A 19157-nucleotide genomic window follows, 5' to 3' on the forward strand; every position below is an offset into this window, starting at 1 on the left:
CTTGACTGTGGGGCTGGGGAGAGGGTGCACGCCGGGTCTGGGGCCGGGCAGGTGGAACCAGGAAAGGTGGACACAAGAAGCCATAAATATAGTTTATTGGTCTGGAATCACTCACACAGAGACAAACTCAGATTTCCAGTGGGGGGAGGGAGACACCCCTGGCTGGAGGTAGCACCTAAGGGTGCTCTTTTGTCTGCTGATGGCCAGGTTTGTGCTGAGGACTGCCCAACTTCATGAACTTGTGGAAGAGGAATGCCTTGTAGAACATGTCCCGTTGCAGCTCAGTGTAGACGTCCTGCATGTTGGGCTGGGCAACAGGGTCCATCACTTGGGACGGGCCTGCCTTAGGCTCCTCCATCGCCAGGGGCAGCTCATGCCCTGGGGAGGCAGGGGGCCTTCCAAGCTCAGCTGGCCCAGCGGGTATGTATGATTCCGCCAGCACCAGGCCCCCACCTTGTGCATCCTCCAAAGGGTCAGTACTCTCACCCTCCTGGGAGCTCAGTGTAGTGCCACTGCTGTTGTCCTGTGAGTTGGCCAGCAGGTGGCTGCCCTCACCATCCTGGTTAACAGCCATGGAGTCACCTTCCTGAGAATCTGCCAGCCGGATACAGGAGTAGCCATCTTGGGTGTCCCCCATGAAATCACTGGAGCCACCACCTCGGGTGTCCCCCATTAGGTCACTGGAGCTGCCATCTTGGGTGTCCCCCATGAAGTTATGGGAATCTCCATCTTGGGTGTCCCCCATGAGGTCACTGGAGCCGCCATCTTGGGTGTCCTCCATTAAGTCACTGGAGCCACCACCTCGGGTGTCCCCCATGAGGTCACTGGAGCCGCCATCTTGACAGTCTGCCAGAAGGTCACTGGAGCCACCACCTCGGGTGTCCCCCATGAGGTCACTGGAGCCGCCATCTTGACAGTCTGCCAGAAGGTCACTGGAGCCACCGTCCTGAGAATCTGCAAGCAGGACACTGGAGCCATCATCTTCCGTCTCCTCCAGGAGGACACTGGAGCCACCATCTTCAATGTCCCCCATGAGGTCACTGCAGCCATCATCTTCGGTGTCCTCCAGGAGGACACTGGAGCCACCATCTTCAATGTCCTCCATGAGGTCACTGGAGCTGCCATCTTGTGTGTCCTCCATTATGTCATTGGAGCTGCCATCTTGTGTGTCCTCCATTATGTCATTGGAGCCGCCATCTTGTGTGTCCTCCATTATGTCATTGGAGCTGCCATCTTGGGTGTGCATAAGTGGACCTCCGAACCTATCATCCAGGCTGCCCACCACCATGTCAGAGAAGCCATCGTCACCAGTGTCCTCGTCGCCACCGGCCGCCAGACATGGCTGAACCAAGAAGCCTGGGCTGGAGCCTCTGCTCTGGCCCCAGGGCTTAGTGAAGCGGGGGAATGCCAGCCTGGGCCCAGCGGGGTGGAGAGAGGAGTGAGGCAGTCCTGAGGGGCTGGGCCTGAAGGAGACCTGGCTTGCTGAGGCCCCAACCTTCCTCAGACAGGAGAAGCCGGGTGCCGGCAGCCGTTCAACCTCAGGGGGAGGCCCATGGGTCACGGGTGGACCAGGGGCAAAGGTCACATGGCTGCCTGTTGTCTTGGTAACCTTGCGGAGATGGGCGACTGAGATGGACGACATGGTGGGCCCCAACAGCTCCTCGCGGGCCAAGGCTGCCCTAGGCGATTGAATATGGGGCTGCTCCTCATCCCGCCTGGTGGAGCTGGACCCCGGCATGGTGGGGAGATCCAAGCACAGAAAAGGAGTCTCCTTCTGGGGGCTGGAAGTTTCTCGTGCCAACATACCTGGGGGAGAGAGAGAGAGAGTGAGGCGTACTACAGCCTGAGGCTGGGGCCTATCCCCAGGACTGGAGTCTGAGGCTGGGGCCTATCCCCGGGACTGGAGACTGAGGCTGCGGCCTATCCCGGGGACTGGAGCTGTATGCCTTCCGCTAGACCCTGGCCTTTCCCCACTCCAGCCTCTTCCCTCCTCTTCCTCTGCCCCCTGCTTTCCCTCCATCACCCACTTATCTTCCCTCTGCCATCTCTCTTATCACCTTATTAGGGGCCAGATGGTGTTACAGAGATGGGAAGACATGCAGGAGCCAGAGGGAGTACAGGGATTTGGAGGGTTGGAGGGGTGTAGGGGAAGGGGGGAAGGGGGGAAGGAGGGAGGGAGGGAGGGGGTCACAGAGATGGGGAGGGGTGTACGGGAGGGAGGGGTTCACAGATATGGGGAGAGGTGAAGGGGACGGGGGTCACAGAGATAAGGAGGATTGTAGGGGAGGGAGGGTGTGACAGATGGGGAGGGGTGCAGTGGAGGGAGGGAGTCACGGAGATGGGGAGGGGTGTAGTGGAGGGAGGGGGACACGGAGAAGGGGGTATAGGGGAGCGAGAGGGTCACAGGGAGGGGTGTAGGGGAGGGAGAGAGTCAGAGACAGGGAGGGGTGTAGGGGAGGGAGGTGGTCACAGAGATGGGTAACGCTGTAGGCAATGGAGGGACAGAGGTCACTGAGAACGGGAGGGTGTGGGTTCTCTGAGTGGGCAGAGAGCCCAGACTCACCATCACTGCCCTGGGCCGTGTCTTCAGCCTGCTGCAGGCTGTTGAGGCTGCTCTCATTCTCCTGGGACCCGCACTCGGACGGTGACTGGGCACCAATGGCAGGCCCCCCTCCCACGGTCAGCTCCCGGATCTCGCGCAGTGCCCACAGCCCCCTGGCCTGCAGCCGCCGCGTGTTACGCTCCTCCTCCTCGTCCTGAAAAAGGCCCTGGGAGCCGTGGAGCACGGACACGAGGCCCTGCCCTCTCCCCGGGGTCACACCGAGCTTCACTGCCGTGCAACATCCAATAGACCGGAGATCTTCCTCTGCTGCTTCCCGGCTCCTTACCTCCTCTGTGGAGAGACAGGCGCAAAGCACAGGGTTAGACACCATCGTAGGCTCAGCCTGCCAGTGGATTCCCTCAGCCTGTTTGTCAACGTGATCTTCCCGGGTCACACTACATCCCACTCAAGATTAGAACATCAACATGGATTTGTGCGTGGAAGGTCATGTTTGACAAATCTTATTGAATTTTTTGAAGAGGTTACTAGGAAAGTTGACGAGGGTAAAGCGGTGGATGTTGTCTATATGGACTTCAGTAAGGCCTTTGACAAGGTTCCACACGGAAGGTTAGTGAGGAAGGTTCAATCGTTAGGTATTAATATTGAAGTAGTAAAATGGATTCAGCAGTGGCTGGATGGGAGATGCCAGAGAGTGGTGGTGGATAATTGTTTGTCAGACTGGAGGCAGGTGTCTGGTGGTGTGTCTCAGGGATCTGTACTGGGTCCAATGTTATTTGTCATATACATTAATGATCTGGATGATGGGGTGGTAAATTGGATGAGTAAGTATGCAGATGATACTAAGATGGGTGGAGTTATGGATAATGAAATAGGTTTTCAAAGCTTGCAGAGAGATTTAGACCAGTTAGAAGAGTGGACTGAAAGCTGGCACATAGAGTTTAATGCTGATAAATATGAGGTGCTACACTTTGGTAGGACTAATCAAAATAGGACATAGATGGTAAATGGTAGGGCATTGAAGAATGCAGTAGAACAGAGGGATCTAGGAATAATGGTGCATAGTTCCCTGAAGGTGGAATCTCATGTGGATAGGGTGGTGAAGAAAACTTTTGGTATGCTGGCCTTTATAAATCAGAGCATTGAGTATAGGAATTGCGATATAATGTTGATATTGTACAAGGCGTTGGTAAGGCCAAATTTGGAGTATTGTGTACAGTTTTGGTCACCGAATTATAGGAAAGATGTCAACAAAATAGAGAGAGTACAGAGGAGATTTACTAGAATGTTACCTAGGTTTCATCTCCTAAGTTACAGAGAAAGGTTGAACAAGTTGGGTCTTTATTCTTTGGAGCGTAGAAGGTTGAGCAGGGACTTGATAGAGGTATTTAAAATTATGAGGGGGATAGATAGAGTTGACGTGTTTAGGCTTTTTCCATTGAGAGTGGGGGAGATTCAAACAAGAGGACATGAGTTGAGAGTTAAAGGGCAAAAGTTTAGGGGTAACATGAAGGGGAACTTCTTTACTCAGAGAGTGGTAGCTGTGTGGAACGAGCTTCCAGCAGAAGTGGTTGAGGCAGGTTCGATGTTGTCGTTTAAAGTTAAATTGGATAGCTATATGGTCAGGAAAGGAATGGAGGGTTATGGGCTGAGTGCAGGTCGGCGGGACTAGGTGAGAGTAAGAGTTTGGCACGGACTAGAAGGGCCGAGATGGCCTGTTTCCGTGCTGTAACTGTTATATGGTTATAGAACATTAGCACAACAAGCATAGCAGGAAAGCAAGGTGAAATCCCTCCGGAAGGACCGATACTGCGGTCGGAAAATCCTCATGTGGGCAATGGTCTCACGGAGAATACGCAGGCAACTTTTAGTCAGCACGCAGCATTGGAGAAAGCGCGATGCCTTTTTCCTTGGACGTGGCCTGGATATTTACTTATGTTTTGTTTGGACTGGGTTTTCATAGAACATAGAAATATACAGCTATTACAGGCCCTGCGGCCCACAACGTTGTGCCAACCATGCAACTGACTCTAGAGACTGTTTAGAACTTCCCCAGCACATAGCCCTCTATTTTTGCAAACTCCATATACCTACCTAAGAGTCTCTTAAAAGATCCTATTGTATCCGCCTCCACCACTATCGCTGTCAGCACGTTCCACACACCCACCGCTCCGTGTGAAAAACTCACCTCTGACATCCCCCTTGTACCTACTTCCAAGCACCTTAAAACTATGCCCCCTTGTGTTAGCCATTTTAAGGCAAAACCGTCTCAGTGCCATGAGTAAATGAAGTGAAGCAAACTGGATTGATTACACCACAATGAGCTCCAACCATCAATGCACATTCTAGACTAATATGATGGGTCTTTGCTTTAATTTGTATTATATAGTATTTTTTTTGTGTTGGTGTGTGGCCAAGGTTAAGGCGTTCGTCTAGTGATCTGAAGGTCGCTAGTTCGAGCCTTGGCTGAGGCAGCTTGTGTGTCCTTGAGCAAGGCACTTAATCACACAGTGCTCTGCGATGACACCGGTGCCAAGCTGTATGGGTCCTAATGCCCTTCCCTTGGACAACATTGGTGGCGTGGAGAGGGGAGACTTGCAGCATGGCAACTGCCAGTCTTCCATACAACCTTGCCCAGGCCTGCACCCTGGAACCTTCCAAGGCACAAATTCATGGTCTCACAACACTAACGGATGCCTATATAAGTATTATTTTGTTATAGTTTAAAATGTTTTGTCAATACAATTTTCATCTAAGATTATACTGGTGAGAGTTAAATTATTGTTTCCATGGCAAACAGTAAATTTGCCTGGGTGTGTCAATGTTTATACAATTACAGTACTGCTTTCACTTAAAGGAATATTCAAACTTTTCTGTGTCGTGTTTATTTACTAGGAAATAGCCGTTACTCCCCATGCATTATCGAGTTACGTTGCTGTTGGCTCATATTCACAGTAATACCTAATGCATCACATTACTGCGAGAGGGTTGCATATAGTTTAATTAAGCATTTTTTGTTTGATTAAGTAATTTGTTGCAGGTTATATGTAAAAATACATTAATTGCATATATCATCACACAACCATGTGACATGTGCGCACCTTGTTTAAAGCAAACATGGATTCAGACTCATATTTTGGACTCCTACATCTTTGTTTGAATTAGTTTACTGTTTGAGGTCACAAAACATAATACCCACCACTCCTGTGTGAAAAAAATACCTCAGACATCCCCCCCTATACTTTCCTCCAATCTCCCTAAATTATGCCCCTCCTATTAGCCATTTCTACCCTGGAGGAAAGTCTCTGGCTGTCCAGTCAATCTATGCCTCTTCTCATCTTGCACATCTCTGTCATTCTCCTTCGCTCCAAAGAGAAAAGCCCGAGCTGTCTCAACCTATCCTCATAAGACACACTTGCTAATCCAGGCATCATCCTGGTAAATCTCTTCTGCACCCTCTCTAAAGCTTCCACATCTTTCCTACGATGTGGTGACCAGAACTGAAACACAAAATTCCAAGCAACACACGTAAAAGTTGCTGCCTGGCCTGCTGCATTCACCAGCAACTCATGTGTTTTGTTTGAAATTCCAGCATCTGCAGATTTCCTCGCGTTTGCGTTTTTAAAAACAAAATCCAAGTGTTGGTCTAGCCAGGGTTTTATAGAAGTAAGCGTCACCTTGCAGCTCTTGCGCTCAGTCCCTGACTAATGAAGACCAACACAACACCAGGCATCTTCCTAACCACCCTATCAACTTGTGGGGCAATTCTGAGGGATCTATGGATGTGATCCCCCCCCCCCCAGGATCCCTCAGTTCCTCACTGCTCAGAATCCTGCCATTAACACTGTACTAATCTTCAAATTCAATATCCTCCATCCCTTCCCTCAGTCACCCTAGGTGCATTCCATCTGGTCTAGAGGAGTTATCAAATTGCACCCAGAAGTCTGACCAGAATCTCCGACTCCCCCCCGCTGAGACCCCAGGAGCGGCTTTCGTAATGGAGATCTGATAATTACTAGAGGTGTCAACAGACTTTTTTTTCAGGGATCGAAATGCCCAGTACTGGGGAGAAGACCGGGAACTGGGGTTGAGGAGGAGAATGAAAAGGATTAGCCATGATTGAATGGCGGAGCAGACCCGATTGGGCCAGATGGCCTAATTCTGTCCTTTGTCTTGTGGTCTGATACCAGAGGTGACAGCTTTAAGGTGAGAGGGTGAAGTTCAAAAGAGATGTGTGGGGCATGTTTATTTTCACAGAGAATAGTGTTTTACAGATTTGTTGCATTGTTTTCTGTTGTTGGTAAAGAAGATGGAGGGTAGGCCAATGCGAGTGATGTGCTTCTGGAAGGCAAATCTGGCCGGAAAGTGTTCAGTAACTATTGGGACCCTTTGAGCCCTGACGCACAGAGGCATCCCGGGGTCTGCAAGTACACAGTTCCCTGAAAGTGACTGCACAAGGAGATTGGGTGGTAAGCAAAGCTTGCCTCCTTCAGTCAAGGCATAAGTTACGTTGCAGTTGTATAAAACTTCGTGAGGGCACACTTGGAGTTCTGGTCATCCTGTTACAGGAAGGGTATGGGGTCTTTGGAGCGGGTGCAGAAGAGATTCACCAGGTCATGCTGCCTGGATTGGAGGGCATGAGCAACATTCAGAGGTTAGACAAATTGGGTTGTTTTATCTGACCAGTGAGATGACCATAAAATATAGCAGATTAGGCCATTTGGCCCATTGAGCCTGTACTGCCATTTTATCATTTCCTCTCAGCCCTAATCTCCTGCCTTCTCCCCATATACCTTCATGGCCTGACTAATCAAGAATCAGTCAACCGCAGCCTTAAATATACCCAGTAACCTGGCTATCACAGCTGTCTATGGCAATGAATTCCACATATTTGCCACTCCTTGGCTAAAGATATTCCTCCCCTGTTCTAAATGGATGCCCCCTATCTGAGGCTGGGCTCTCGGGTCCTAGACTCCCTTGCCATAGGAAACGTCCTCTCCACATCCACTCTATCCAGGCCTTCAACATTCTATAGGTTTCAATGAGATCCTTCCTCATTCTTCTGAATTCCAATGAGTACAGGCCCCAGAGCCATCAATCAGTAACCCGTTCATTCCTGGAATCATTCTCATGAACCTCCCCTGGACCCTCTCCAATGTCAGCACGTAGAACCACAAGACATAGCGGTGGAATTAGGCCAGTCAGCCCCTTCTTAGAAAAGCAGCCCAGATCCCATAGAGACTTATAAGATTATGAGGGGCATCGATAGAGGAGACCAACATATCTTTTATTACACCAGGGTTGAAATGTTTGATGCCAGAGGACATGCATTTATGGTGAGAGAGGGGGAAATGTAAAGATGTGTGGGACGTTTTGTTTTTAGAGTGGGTGCCCTGGGATGGTGGGGCTTCAGAAGCTGTTAAGACATTCACGTGCAGAGGCAGGGAACAGAGAGATGTGGACCACATTGACCTGTTCCTGTGGTGTACCGCACTGTTCTGTGACGTCTCTCAACCTGCACTGACTATTAATCCCGACTCCAATTGATAAGGAGGAAGGGGGGAAAATGCAGTGAGGTGAGAGTAGATATAGGACTGATAGAAAATGATGCTGGAGAAATTGTAATGGGAGATGAGGAGATGGCAGAGGAACTGAACAAGTATTTTGCATCAGTCTTCACTGAGGAAGACAGCAGTATACTGGACACTCAAGGGTGGCAGGGAAGAGAAGTGTGCGCAGTCACAATTACGACAGAGAAAGTACCAGGAAGCTGAATAGGCTAAAGGAGATAAAATCTCCTGGACCAGATGGAATGCACCCTCGTGTTCTGAAGGAAGTAGCTGTGGAGATTGCGGAGGCATTAGCGATGATCTTTCAAAAGTCGATAGATTCTGGCATGGTTCCGGAGGACTGGAAGATTGCAAATGTCACTCCACTATTTAAGAAGGGGGCAAGGAAGCAAAAAGGAAATTATAGACCTGTTAGCTTGACATCCGTGGTTGGGAAGTTGTTGGAGTCGATTGTCAAGGATGAGGTTACAGAGTACTGGAGGCATATGACAAGATAGGCAGAACTCAGCATGGATTCCTTAAAGGAAAATCCTGCCTGACAAACCTATTACAATTTTTTTGATGAAATTATCAGTAGGCTAGGCAAGGGAGATGCAGTGGATGTTGTATATTTGGATTTCAGAAGGCCTTTGACAAGGTGCCACACATGAAGCTACTTAACAAGATAAGAGCCCATGGAATTACGGGAAAGCTACATACATGGATAGAGCATTGGCTGATTGGCAAGAAAACAGAGAGTGGGAATAAAGGGATCCTATTCTGGTTGGCTGCCGGTTACCAGTGGTGTTCCGCAGGGATCAGTGTTGGGGCCGCTTCTTTTTACATTGTACATCAACGATTTTGATTATGGAATAGATGGCTTTGTGGCTAAGTTTGCTGATGATACGAAGATAGGTGGAGGGGGCCGGTAGTGCTGAGGAAACAGAGAGTCTGCAGAGAGACTTGGATAGATTGGAAGAATGGGCAGAGAAGTGGCAAATGAAGTACAATGTTGGAAAGTGTATGGTTATGCACTTTGGCAGAAAAAATAAATGGGCAGACTATTATTTAAATGGGGAAAGAATTCAAAGTTCTGAGATGCAACCGGACTTGGGAGTCCTCGTACAGGATACCCTTAAAGTTAACCTCCAGGTTGAGTCAGTAGTGAAGAAGGCGAATGCAATGTTGGCATTCATTTCTAGAGGAATAGAGTATAGGAACAGGGATGTGATGTTGAGGCTCTATAAGGCACTGGTGAGACCTCACTTGGAGTACTGTGGGCAGTTTTGGTCTCCTTATTTAAGAAAGGATGTGCTGACGTTGGAGAGGGTACAGAGAAGATTCACTAGAATGATTCCGGGAATGAGAGGGTTAACATATGAGGAACGTTTGTCCGCTCTTGACTGTATTCCTTGGAGTTTAGAAGAATGAGGGGAGACCTCATAGAAACATTTCAAATGTTAAAAGGCATGGACAGAGTGGATATGGCAAAGTTGTTTCCCATGATGGGGGAGTCTAGTACGAGAGGGCATGACTTAAGGATTGAAGGGTGCCCTTTCAGAACAGAAATGCGAAGAAATTTTTTTTAGTCAGAGGGTGGTGAATCTATGGAATTTGTTGCCACGGGCAGCAGTGGAGGCCAAGTCATCAGGTGTATTTAAGGCAGAGATTGATAGGTATCTGAGTAGCCAGGGCATCAAAGGTTATGGTGAGAAGGCACGGGAGTGGGACTAAATAGGAGGAAAATGGATCAGCTCATGATAAATGGCGGAACAGACTCGATGGGCCGAATGGCCTACTTCTGCTTCTTTGTCTTATGGTCTTATGGAAATATGCCAGAAACACCCGCCCCCCCCCCCAATGGACGGACTCCCTGTGGCTCTATCTCAGAACTGGCCGGCTTTCTGAGACATGTGAGTGGATAAAGCACTCCAAAGGGAAAAACCCTAGCTCAATCCACGAGTCATGCTCTGTAATCCAGGCAGCCTCCTGGCAAATCTCCTCTGCACCCTCTCTAAAGCCTACTGCTCTCCATAGACGCTGCCCGACCCGCTGACTTCCTGCAGCAGGGATATGGGAAGTCAGGGGACAGAGGCTGAGAGGGAAATGGATCAGCCATGATAGAATGGCACAAACTCGATGGGCCAAATGGCCTAATTCTGTTCCTATATCTTAGGATCTTACTTTGTCCGTGTGTTGCTGATTTCCACATTTCATAGTACATCATGGTGTTAGCTTGGATCATGTAGGAGTGGATGGCCGGGGGGGGGCATTTCTCCCCCTTCCCTTGTCAAAATGAAGTTGTAATTAACAACCAGCAGCACACTGAGAGATGTCACACAGAAACAGGCTCTTCAGCCTATCGTGGTCTGTGTGAACCAATGCCAAAATTATTTATTGTACTGGCCCTGCACTGTTTTGTGCACTTCATGTAGTCCTGTGCAGATCTGTAGTCTAGTGCAGTTTTTATGTTGTTTTACGTAGTCTAGTGTAGCCTTGTGCTGTCCCACATAGTCTAGTGTAGTTTTGTGTTTGTTTTCATGTAGCATCATGGTCCTGGAGGAACATTGTTTCGTTTTTGCAACACTCACAACACGCTGGAGGAACTCAGCAGGTCAGGCAGCATCTGTGGAAACCATTAGTCAACGTTTCAGGCTGAGACCCTTCGTCAGGACTGAAGAGGGAAGGGGCAGGGGCCCTATAAAGAAGCTGGGGGGAGGGTGGGAAGGAGAAAGCTGGTCGGATCCAGGTGAAAACCCAGTAAAGGGAAGATAAAGGGGTGGGGGAGGTGATAGGCAGGAAAGGTGAAGAAAGAATAGGGGAAACACAATGGGTAGTAGGAGGCGGCAGAACCATGTGGGAGGTGGTAGGCAGCTGGGGGAGGGGGCAGAGTGACATAGGGATAGGGGAAGGGAGGGGGAGGGAATTACCGGAAGTTGGGATAATTCTATGTTCATACCAAGGGGCTGGAGACTACCTAGACGGTATATGAGGGTTGCTCCTCCAACCTGAGTTTAGCCTCATCATGGCAGTAGAGGAGGCCATGTATGGACACATCTGAATGGGAATGGGAAGCAGAGTTGAACTCCCTTCCCCTATCCCAGTTTTACTCTGCCCCCTCCCCAGCTGCCTATCACCTCCCTCATGGTCCCGCCTCCTTCTACTATCCATTGTGTTTTCCCCTATCCTCTTCACCTTTCCTGCCTATCACCTCCCTCATGGTCCCGCCTCCTTCTACTATCCATTGTGATTTCCCCTATTCCTTCTTCACCTTTCCTGCCTATCACCTCCCTCATGGTCCCGCCTCCTTCTACTATCCATTGTGATTTCCCCTATTCCTTCTTCACCTTTCCTGCCTATCAGCTCCCTGCCTCCCCTCCCGCACCCCTTTATCTTTCCCCTTACTGGTTTTTCACCTGGAACCTACCAGCCTTCTCCTTCCCACCCTCCCCCCACCTTCTTTATAGGGCCCCTGCCCCTTCCCTCTTCAGTCCTGACGAAGGGTTCCGGCCCGAAACGTTGACTGATCGTTTCCACGGATGCTGCCCGACCTGCCTGAGTTCCTCCAGCGTATTGTGAGTGTTGCTTTGACGACAGCATCTGCAGATTATTTTTTTGTTTCGTTTTTACTGTGTACTGTACCAGCGGCTTATGGTCGAAATGACAATAAACTTGACGAACTAACCCCACCTCTAACCCCACCTCATCCCTCTGTTCCCGGCCTAACAGCTTCCGAAGCCCCCACCATCCCGTCTGCCAGCACCCCAGGTCATATTGCAATGGATAGCAGTTGGAAAACGTGATCTTCTGCCAAATTTGTCTTTCTGTATCCAGGCCAAAGGAGGCGAGAGATAACGTGACTGAAACGGAGAGCTGGAGATTGTACAAAAGACTCTGAGAGAGCTAAACCTTTGTGCAAGGGGGCTGGGGTCGTGGCCAGTACCCAGGGGTAGAGAGAAGTTTCTGGAACAGGCTGTTAGATACATTGGAGATCCTGCCGGCATTTTATTGGATTGGTCGAGTATTTTTCCCCTGGTTTTATATATTAAACTAGTTAATGATTCGTCAATAAAAGGTGGTCTGTTTCGCCTTTGACCTATACAGTGTTTGTGAATGCTTCTTGCTGCAGAATCCAGGAACGAATCTGAAAATATTTTCTCACAGCGGTTGTGGATACGGCAATCGCGACTGGATTTGGCGATCGTTCTGCGGATTTCCTCCAGTCACGGAAGAGGTCCCTCAGATGGGAAAGATGCCGGCTTGATGCCAGAAACAGAGAAGAATTATGAAGTACAGGGAGAGAAAAGTCTGCGGAGACTGGATTCTGCAGCAACGGACAGCCAGCTGGAGTGGGTCAGGCAGGGTGGGGGAGAAAGGTTTGTCAACCCCCCACCCCGCACCAGAATCTTCCACAGTCCTGACGCAGGCCTTCACCCCAAAACATCACTGCTCCTTCATAATGCTGCAGGTCGGGCAGCGTCGATAGAGAGGAATAAAGCATCAACATTTCAGGCCAAGAACATCTGACAGTATATTTGTGAGTGAGAGACAGACAGACATGAACGTGTCCGAATTCTGCTCCATTATCTTATAGAGCTTGATAGATTCTTGATTAGTCAGGGCATGAAGGGATTTGAAGAGAAGGCAGGAGATTGGAACTGAGAGGGACAGTGGATACAACAGCAGAGCAGACTCAATGGGCCAAATGGGTCTGCTCCTTGTGTCATGACCTTGAGTTTGATATATTGGTTCAGATTGAGAATTGGTTGGGTCTTTATTGGCAGTGCTGTGACCCCTGCCTAACTCAATACATCCAGGAAACAGGCTGTAATGTTCTCCCTTGACATACAACACAGTACCAACCTTTAAACTACTCTTAAGATCAATCTTAATACTCCCCTCTCACAAAGCCCTCCATTTTTCTATCATCCATGTGCCTAAGAGTTTCTTACAAGTCCTTGATGTATCTGCCTCTGTCACCACCCCCAGCAGTATGTTCCACACACCCACCACTCTGTGTAAAAAAAGAATCTTACTCTGATACCCCCCCAACCAAAACTTTCCTCCAATCACCTTAAAATTATGCTACCTCATATTAGCCATTTTCACCCCGGGGGGTGGGGGGTGGGGGGTGGGAGGAGTCTCTGGCTGCCCACTTGATCTACGCCTCTTACCATCTGTGCACCTCTATCAAGTCACTTCTCATCCTCCTTTGCTCCAGACAGAAAAGCCCTAATTTGCTCAATGTATCCTCATACAACATGCTCCCTAATCCGGGCAGCTACCTGGCAGACCTTTAAACGCTCCCACGTCCTTCCTGTAACAAGGGGACCAGAACTGAACACAATAAACCAGATGTAGTCGATCCGGATTTTATAGAGCTGCAACTCTACCTCGTGGCTCTTGAACTCAACCCTCTAACGAAGCCCAGCACACCATATGCCTTCTTAACCACCCTATCATCTTGCACAGCATCTTTTGTGGGATCTATAGAGGTGAACCGCAAAATCCCTCTGTTCCTCCACACGAAGAATCCTGCCATTAACCGAGCAGGGCAAAAACATGGCAGATGCAGTTTAGTGCGGATTAATGTGAGGCAATCCATTCTGGAAGTCCCCTGACGGGTTGCATTGTGGTCTGGTACAGAAATTCGAATGGGCAGGAATTTAAGAAGCTGTAGAGGGTAGTGGACTCAGATCATTACATCAGGGCACATCCCTCCCCACCACTGGCAGTATCTACGGGAGGCGTTGCCTCAAGAAGGCAATGTCCATCTTCAGAGATCCCCCTCCATCTGGACTGTGTCTTCTTATCACAGCTCCCATTGTGCAGGAGGCACAGAAGCCCGGAGACACCACCAGATTCAGGAACAACTACTTCCGTTCAACCATTTGGTCACCCTCTTATCACTACAGTTTAAAGGGAGGGAGACGAGGTAATGATAGGGGATTCAGTAGATACGAGGTTATGTGGACATGAGACACCCAGGTGCCACAATCAGAGACATCTTCGATTAGGTCCACAGCATTCTAAAGCGGGAGGGTGAGCAGCCAGAAGTCTTGGTGCATATTGGCACCAATGACATGGGTAAACAAAAAGGGAGGAGGTCCTTAAGAGAAATAATAGGGAGCTAGGTAGAAAACTGAAAAGCAGGACCTTAAGGCTATTAATCTCTGGATTGTTGCCTATGCTGTGCACCAGTGGGGATAAGAATAGGATGATCTGGCAGATGAATGCGTGGCTGAGGAATTGGTGCAGGTTTCAGATTTCTATTTCATTGGATCTATTCTGGTGAAAGGTATGACCTGTGGGAAAAGGAAAGGTTGCACCTGAACCTAAGGGGGGCCAATATCCTTGCTTAAAGATTTACCCGAGTTGTTGTTGGGAAGGGTTTAAACTAATTTGGCAGAGGGCAGGTGGGGGTGGGCAGTGTGTAGTGAGACTATGAGGAAGAATCAAGCATGAACAGTTTAGAAAAGTGAGGATAGAGTAAAAGGGAAGGAAAGTGCAGGAGAGATTATGAAAGTCACCAGAATAAATATATAGACAAAGGAGTTTAGAAAAGGTTAAACATTTAATTCCCAGTAACATGGAGGAAAAATTGAAAAAGGTGATGAATACAGGGCTGAAGGTATTGTATTTGCACACTGTGTACAAAATAAGGCAGATGATCTTGTAGCGCTGTTAGAGATTGGCAAGTATGATGATGTGGGTGTCGCTGAGTCATGGCTCAAAGAAGATTGTAGTTGGGAGCTTAACATCCAAGGATACACCTTGTATTGAAAGGGCAGGCTGTTATGCAGGGAGTGGCTCTGATGGTAAAATATGAAATCAATTTAGAAAGAGGTGACATAGGATTGGAATCCTTGTGGGTAGACATAAGAAACTGCAAAAAACCTGATGGGAGTTATATACAGACCTCCAAACAGTAGCCAAGATGTGGGGCACAAATTACAATGGGAGATTAAAAAAAGGCATATCAGATGTATCAGTATTATAGTGGAGTAAAGGGAAATACAGAGGCATGAGAGAAGATGGTGAAAATTGACTGGAAGGGGACACTAGCAGGGATGATAGCAGAAATAGCAGATGAACCTAACCAGTATTTTGCATCCGGTCTTTATTGTGGAAGACATCAGCAGCATGCCAGAAGTTCTGGAGTGTCAGAAGGCAGAAATAAATACAGTAGCTATTACTAAGGAGAAGGTACTTGGGAAGCTGAAAGGTCTTAAGATAGATAACTCACCTGGACTAGATGCACTACACCCCAGGGTTCTGAAAGAGGTAGCTGCAGTGACCGTGGAAGCATTAATAACGATCTTTCAAGAATCACTAGATTCTAGAATGGCTCCAGAGGATTAGAAAATTTCAAATGTCACTCCACTTGTTAAGAGAGGGGGCAAAAGATAGGGAATTATAGACTAACAAATACAAAATACTAGAGGAACTCAGCAGGTCGGGGAGCATCTATGAAAGTTAATAAACAGTCAACATTTCGGCCAAGACCCTTCATCAGGACTGGAAAATTTCTGAGTTCCTCCAGCATTTTGTGTGTTGCTCTACATTGATAGAATCTCTGGTGTTTATGAATTATAGGCCTGTTAGCCTGACATCAGTGGTTGAGAAAATGGGAGTCCATTATTAAGGCCAAAAATCAGCATGGTTTCTTTTAAGGGGAGATTTTGCCTGACAAACCTTTTGAAATTGTTGGAAAAGTAACAGGGAGGACAGACAAAGGAGAGTCAGTAGATGTTGTTTACTTAGATTTTCAGAAGGCCTTAGACAAGGTGCTGCACAAGAGCCCACAGTATCACAGGAAAGATACGATAGCCAGTTAATAGTGGGATTCTGTAGGGGTCAGTGTTGGGACTTTCTTTTCATGTTTGTTTAAATATCTAGATGATGGAATTGATTGCCTTTGTGACCAAGCTTGTGGACGATACAAAGATAGGCGAAGAGACAGGTGTTGTTGAGGAAGCAGGGGGCCTGCAGAAGGACAGATTAGGAGAATCAGCAAAGATGTGGCAGACAAGTGTCATGAAGTGCGTGGTCAAGCATTTCGGTAGAAGGAGTAAAGGTGTGGACTATTTTCTAAATGAAGAGAAAATATAAACATCTGAGCAGCAAGGGACTTGGAAATCCCTGTGCATGATTCCCTAAAGTTTAATTTGTAGGTTGACTTGGTGGTAAGGAAGGCAAATGCAATGTTAGCATTCACTTCAAGAGGACTAGATATAAGGATGTGATGTGAGGCTTTATAAGGCATTGGTCAGACCATTGTGAGCAGTTTTGGGCCTCTTATCTAAAAAAGGATGTGCTGACATTGGAGAGGGCCAAGAGGTGGCTCACAAGAGTGATCCTGGGGATGAAAGGGTTAACATCTGAGGAGCATTTGATAGTTCTGGCCTTGTACTCCATTTGGGGGGGGGGGGTCATTGAAACTTCTCAAATATTGAAAGGGAAAAAACAAGACAGAGTGGCCGTGGAGAGGAAGTCTGGGCCCAGAGGGCAGATCCCCAAAACAGGATGTCCCTTTAGAACCGAGAGAAGGAATTCCTTTAGCCAGAGGGTGGTGAATCTGTGCAATTCACTGTCACAGATGGCTGGGGGGGGGGGCATCATTAAAGCGGAGGTTGATATGTTCTCGATTAGTAAGGGTGTCAACAGTTCCAGGGAGAAGGCAAGAGAGTGGGGTTGAGAGGGTTAATAAATCAGCCATGAGCAGACTCGTTGGGCCAAGTAGCCTAACTCTGCTCCAACGTCTTAGGTGCTTAAACTAAATGTATTTTAAAAGTCGGGTGTAATTCCTGTTTTTCTTGAGAATGCTCCTTATCTGATGCTGCTGTAAGGAGGGGTTCCACATGGACTTGTGCAGGTGAGAGTGAATTGAGCTCTGACTTCACAAACACTGCAGGCAGTGTCACAGACAGGGCGCTGGGGTACAAGCATCAGTGGACACTGACAATGTTGGCAAACAGAGGCAGGGCTGTGTGGATGATGTGGAAGTAAAGGCACTGAGGGGCTGGTGAGAGCCTGGCTGAAAGAACACTGTTCACAACCAGCCACCTCACCGAGAGACTCGCCTTGCAGAGTGTGCAGCAGGGCATACCAATGTAGAGCTCCCTCCTCCCCACTCCTCTCCCACAGCCTGGAGCTCCTTCCTTACCATTCCTCTTCCATACATGTAGCTCCCTCCTCTCCCAGAGGAGCTCCCTCCTCACTGCTCCTCTCCCAGAGGAACTCCCTCCTCCGCGCTCCTCTCCCAGAGTGGAGCTCCCTCCTCACCGCTCCACTCCCACAGCCTGGAGCTCCTTCCTTACCATTCCTCTTCCATACATGTAGCTCCCTCCTCTCCCAGAGGAGCTCCCTCCTCCCTGCTCGTCTCCCAGAGTGGAGCTCCCTCCTCAACGCTCCTCACCCAGTGGAGCTCCCTCCTCAATGCTCCTCACCCAGAGTGGAGCACCCTCCTCACCGCTCCTCTCCCAGAGTGGAGCTCTCTCCTCACCGCTCCACTCCCAGAGGAGCTCCCTCCTCAATGCTCGCCCAGAGGAGCTCCCTCCTCCCCGCCCAGAGTGGAGCTCCCTCCTCACCGCTCCACTCCCAGAGGAGCTCCCTCCTCAATGCTCCACTCCCAGAGGAGCTCCCTCAACACTCCTCGCCCAGAGGAGCTCCCTCCTCCCCGCTCCACTCCCAGAGGAGCTCCCTCCTCAATGCTCCTCGCCCAGAGTGGAGCTCCCTCCTCAATGCTCCTCGCCCAGAGTGGAGCTCCCTCCTCACCGCTCCTCTCCCAGAGGAGCTCCCTCCTCACCGCTCCTCTCCCAGAGGAGCTCCCTCCTCCCCGCTCGTGTCTCAGTGGAGCTCCCTCCTCACCGCTCCACCCCCAGAGGAGCTCCCTCCTCACTGCTCCTCGCCCAGAGTGGAGCTCCCTCCTCACTGCTCCACTCCCAGAGGAGCTCCCTCCTCAACGCTCCTCGCCCACAGCCTGGAGCTCCTTTCTTACCATTCCTCTTCCACACATGTAGCTCCCTCCTCACCACTCGTCTCCCAGAGGAGCTCCCTCAACACTCCTCGCCCAGAGGAGCTCCCTCCTCCCTGCTCCTCTCCCAGAGTGGAGCTCACCGCTCCACTCCCAGAGGAGCTCCCTCCTCAATGCTCCTCGCCCAGAGTGGAGCTCCCTCCTCAATGCTCCTCGCCCAGAGTGGAGCTCCCTCCTCACCGCTCCTCTCCCAGAGGAGCTCCCTCCTCACCGCTCCTCTCCCAGAGGAGCTCCCTCCTCCCCGCTCGTGTCTCAGTGGAGCTCCCTCCTCACCGCTCCACCCCCAGAGGAGCTCCCTCCTCACTGCTCCTCGCCCAGAGTGGAGCTCCCTCCTCACTGCTCCACTCCCAGAGGAGCTCCCTCCTCAACGCTCCTCGCCCACAGCCTGGAGCTCCTTTCTTACCATTCCTCTTCCACACATGTAGCTCCCTCAGAGGAGCTCCCTCCTCAACGCTCCTCACCCAGAGGAGCTCCCTCCTCACCACTCGTCTCCCAGAGGAGCTCCCTCCTCAATGCTTCTCACCCAGAGGAACTCCCTCCTCTCCCAGAGGAGTTCCCTCCTCACCGCTCGTCTCCCAGAGTGGAGCTCCCTCCTCAATGCTCCACTCCCAGAAGAGCTCCCTCCTCCACGCTCCTCGCCCAGAGTGGAGCTCCCTCCTCACCCAGAGGAGCTCCCTCCCCGCGCGCCCCCCCCAGCCCCACAGTGTGGAGCTGCCCAGCTGGGCCCCTGCCCGGTTCTCACCGTCCAGGTGTCTCAGAAGTCTCAGGAGTGTGGGGGTGGGAGGGTCGTCCCGGGACGGTGGTGTGGATCCCATCTGCGTCGTGTCAGTAGTGCCCTCAGCTGCTGGGCAGCAGGTCAGGGAGGGGTGGGTGGGGTCTCTCCATCTGTTAGGTCACTATGACCTCACAAGGGGTGTGACGCTGTCAAACCTCCCCAGCCAGCAGCTCCAGTTCAGAAAGGCAGACCCCACTCACCCAACGGTTAGTCAGCTCTGGACGGGCAAACCCACCC

At 50.0% G+C, this 19157-nt stretch overlaps 1 protein-coding gene across 1 annotated transcript; it reads right to left on the bottom strand.

Annotated features, from left to right (window-relative positions):
* Nucleotides 1-137: 137 nt before the first annotated feature.
* LOC140190061 (uncharacterized) lies at nt 138-19151 on the bottom strand. The gene is made up of 3 exons (XM_072246503.1): nt 18888-19151; nt 2564-2893; nt 138-1806 (listed from the first exon to the last, which is right to left on the bottom strand). The coding sequence occupies exons 1-3, from the start codon at nt 18958-18960 to the stop codon at nt 176-178; spliced, it is 2034 nt and encodes a 677-aa protein (XP_072102604.1). The 5' UTR covers nt 18961-19151; the 3' UTR covers nt 138-175.
* Between the last annotated feature and the right edge of the window lie 6 nt (nt 19152-19157).

Source organism: Mobula birostris, chromosome 29, assembly GCF_030028105.1.
Source record: "Mobula birostris isolate sMobBir1 chromosome 29, sMobBir1.hap1, whole genome shotgun sequence".
Classification (NCBI taxonomy): Eukaryota; Metazoa; Chordata; class Chondrichthyes; order Myliobatiformes; family Myliobatidae; genus Mobula; species Mobula birostris.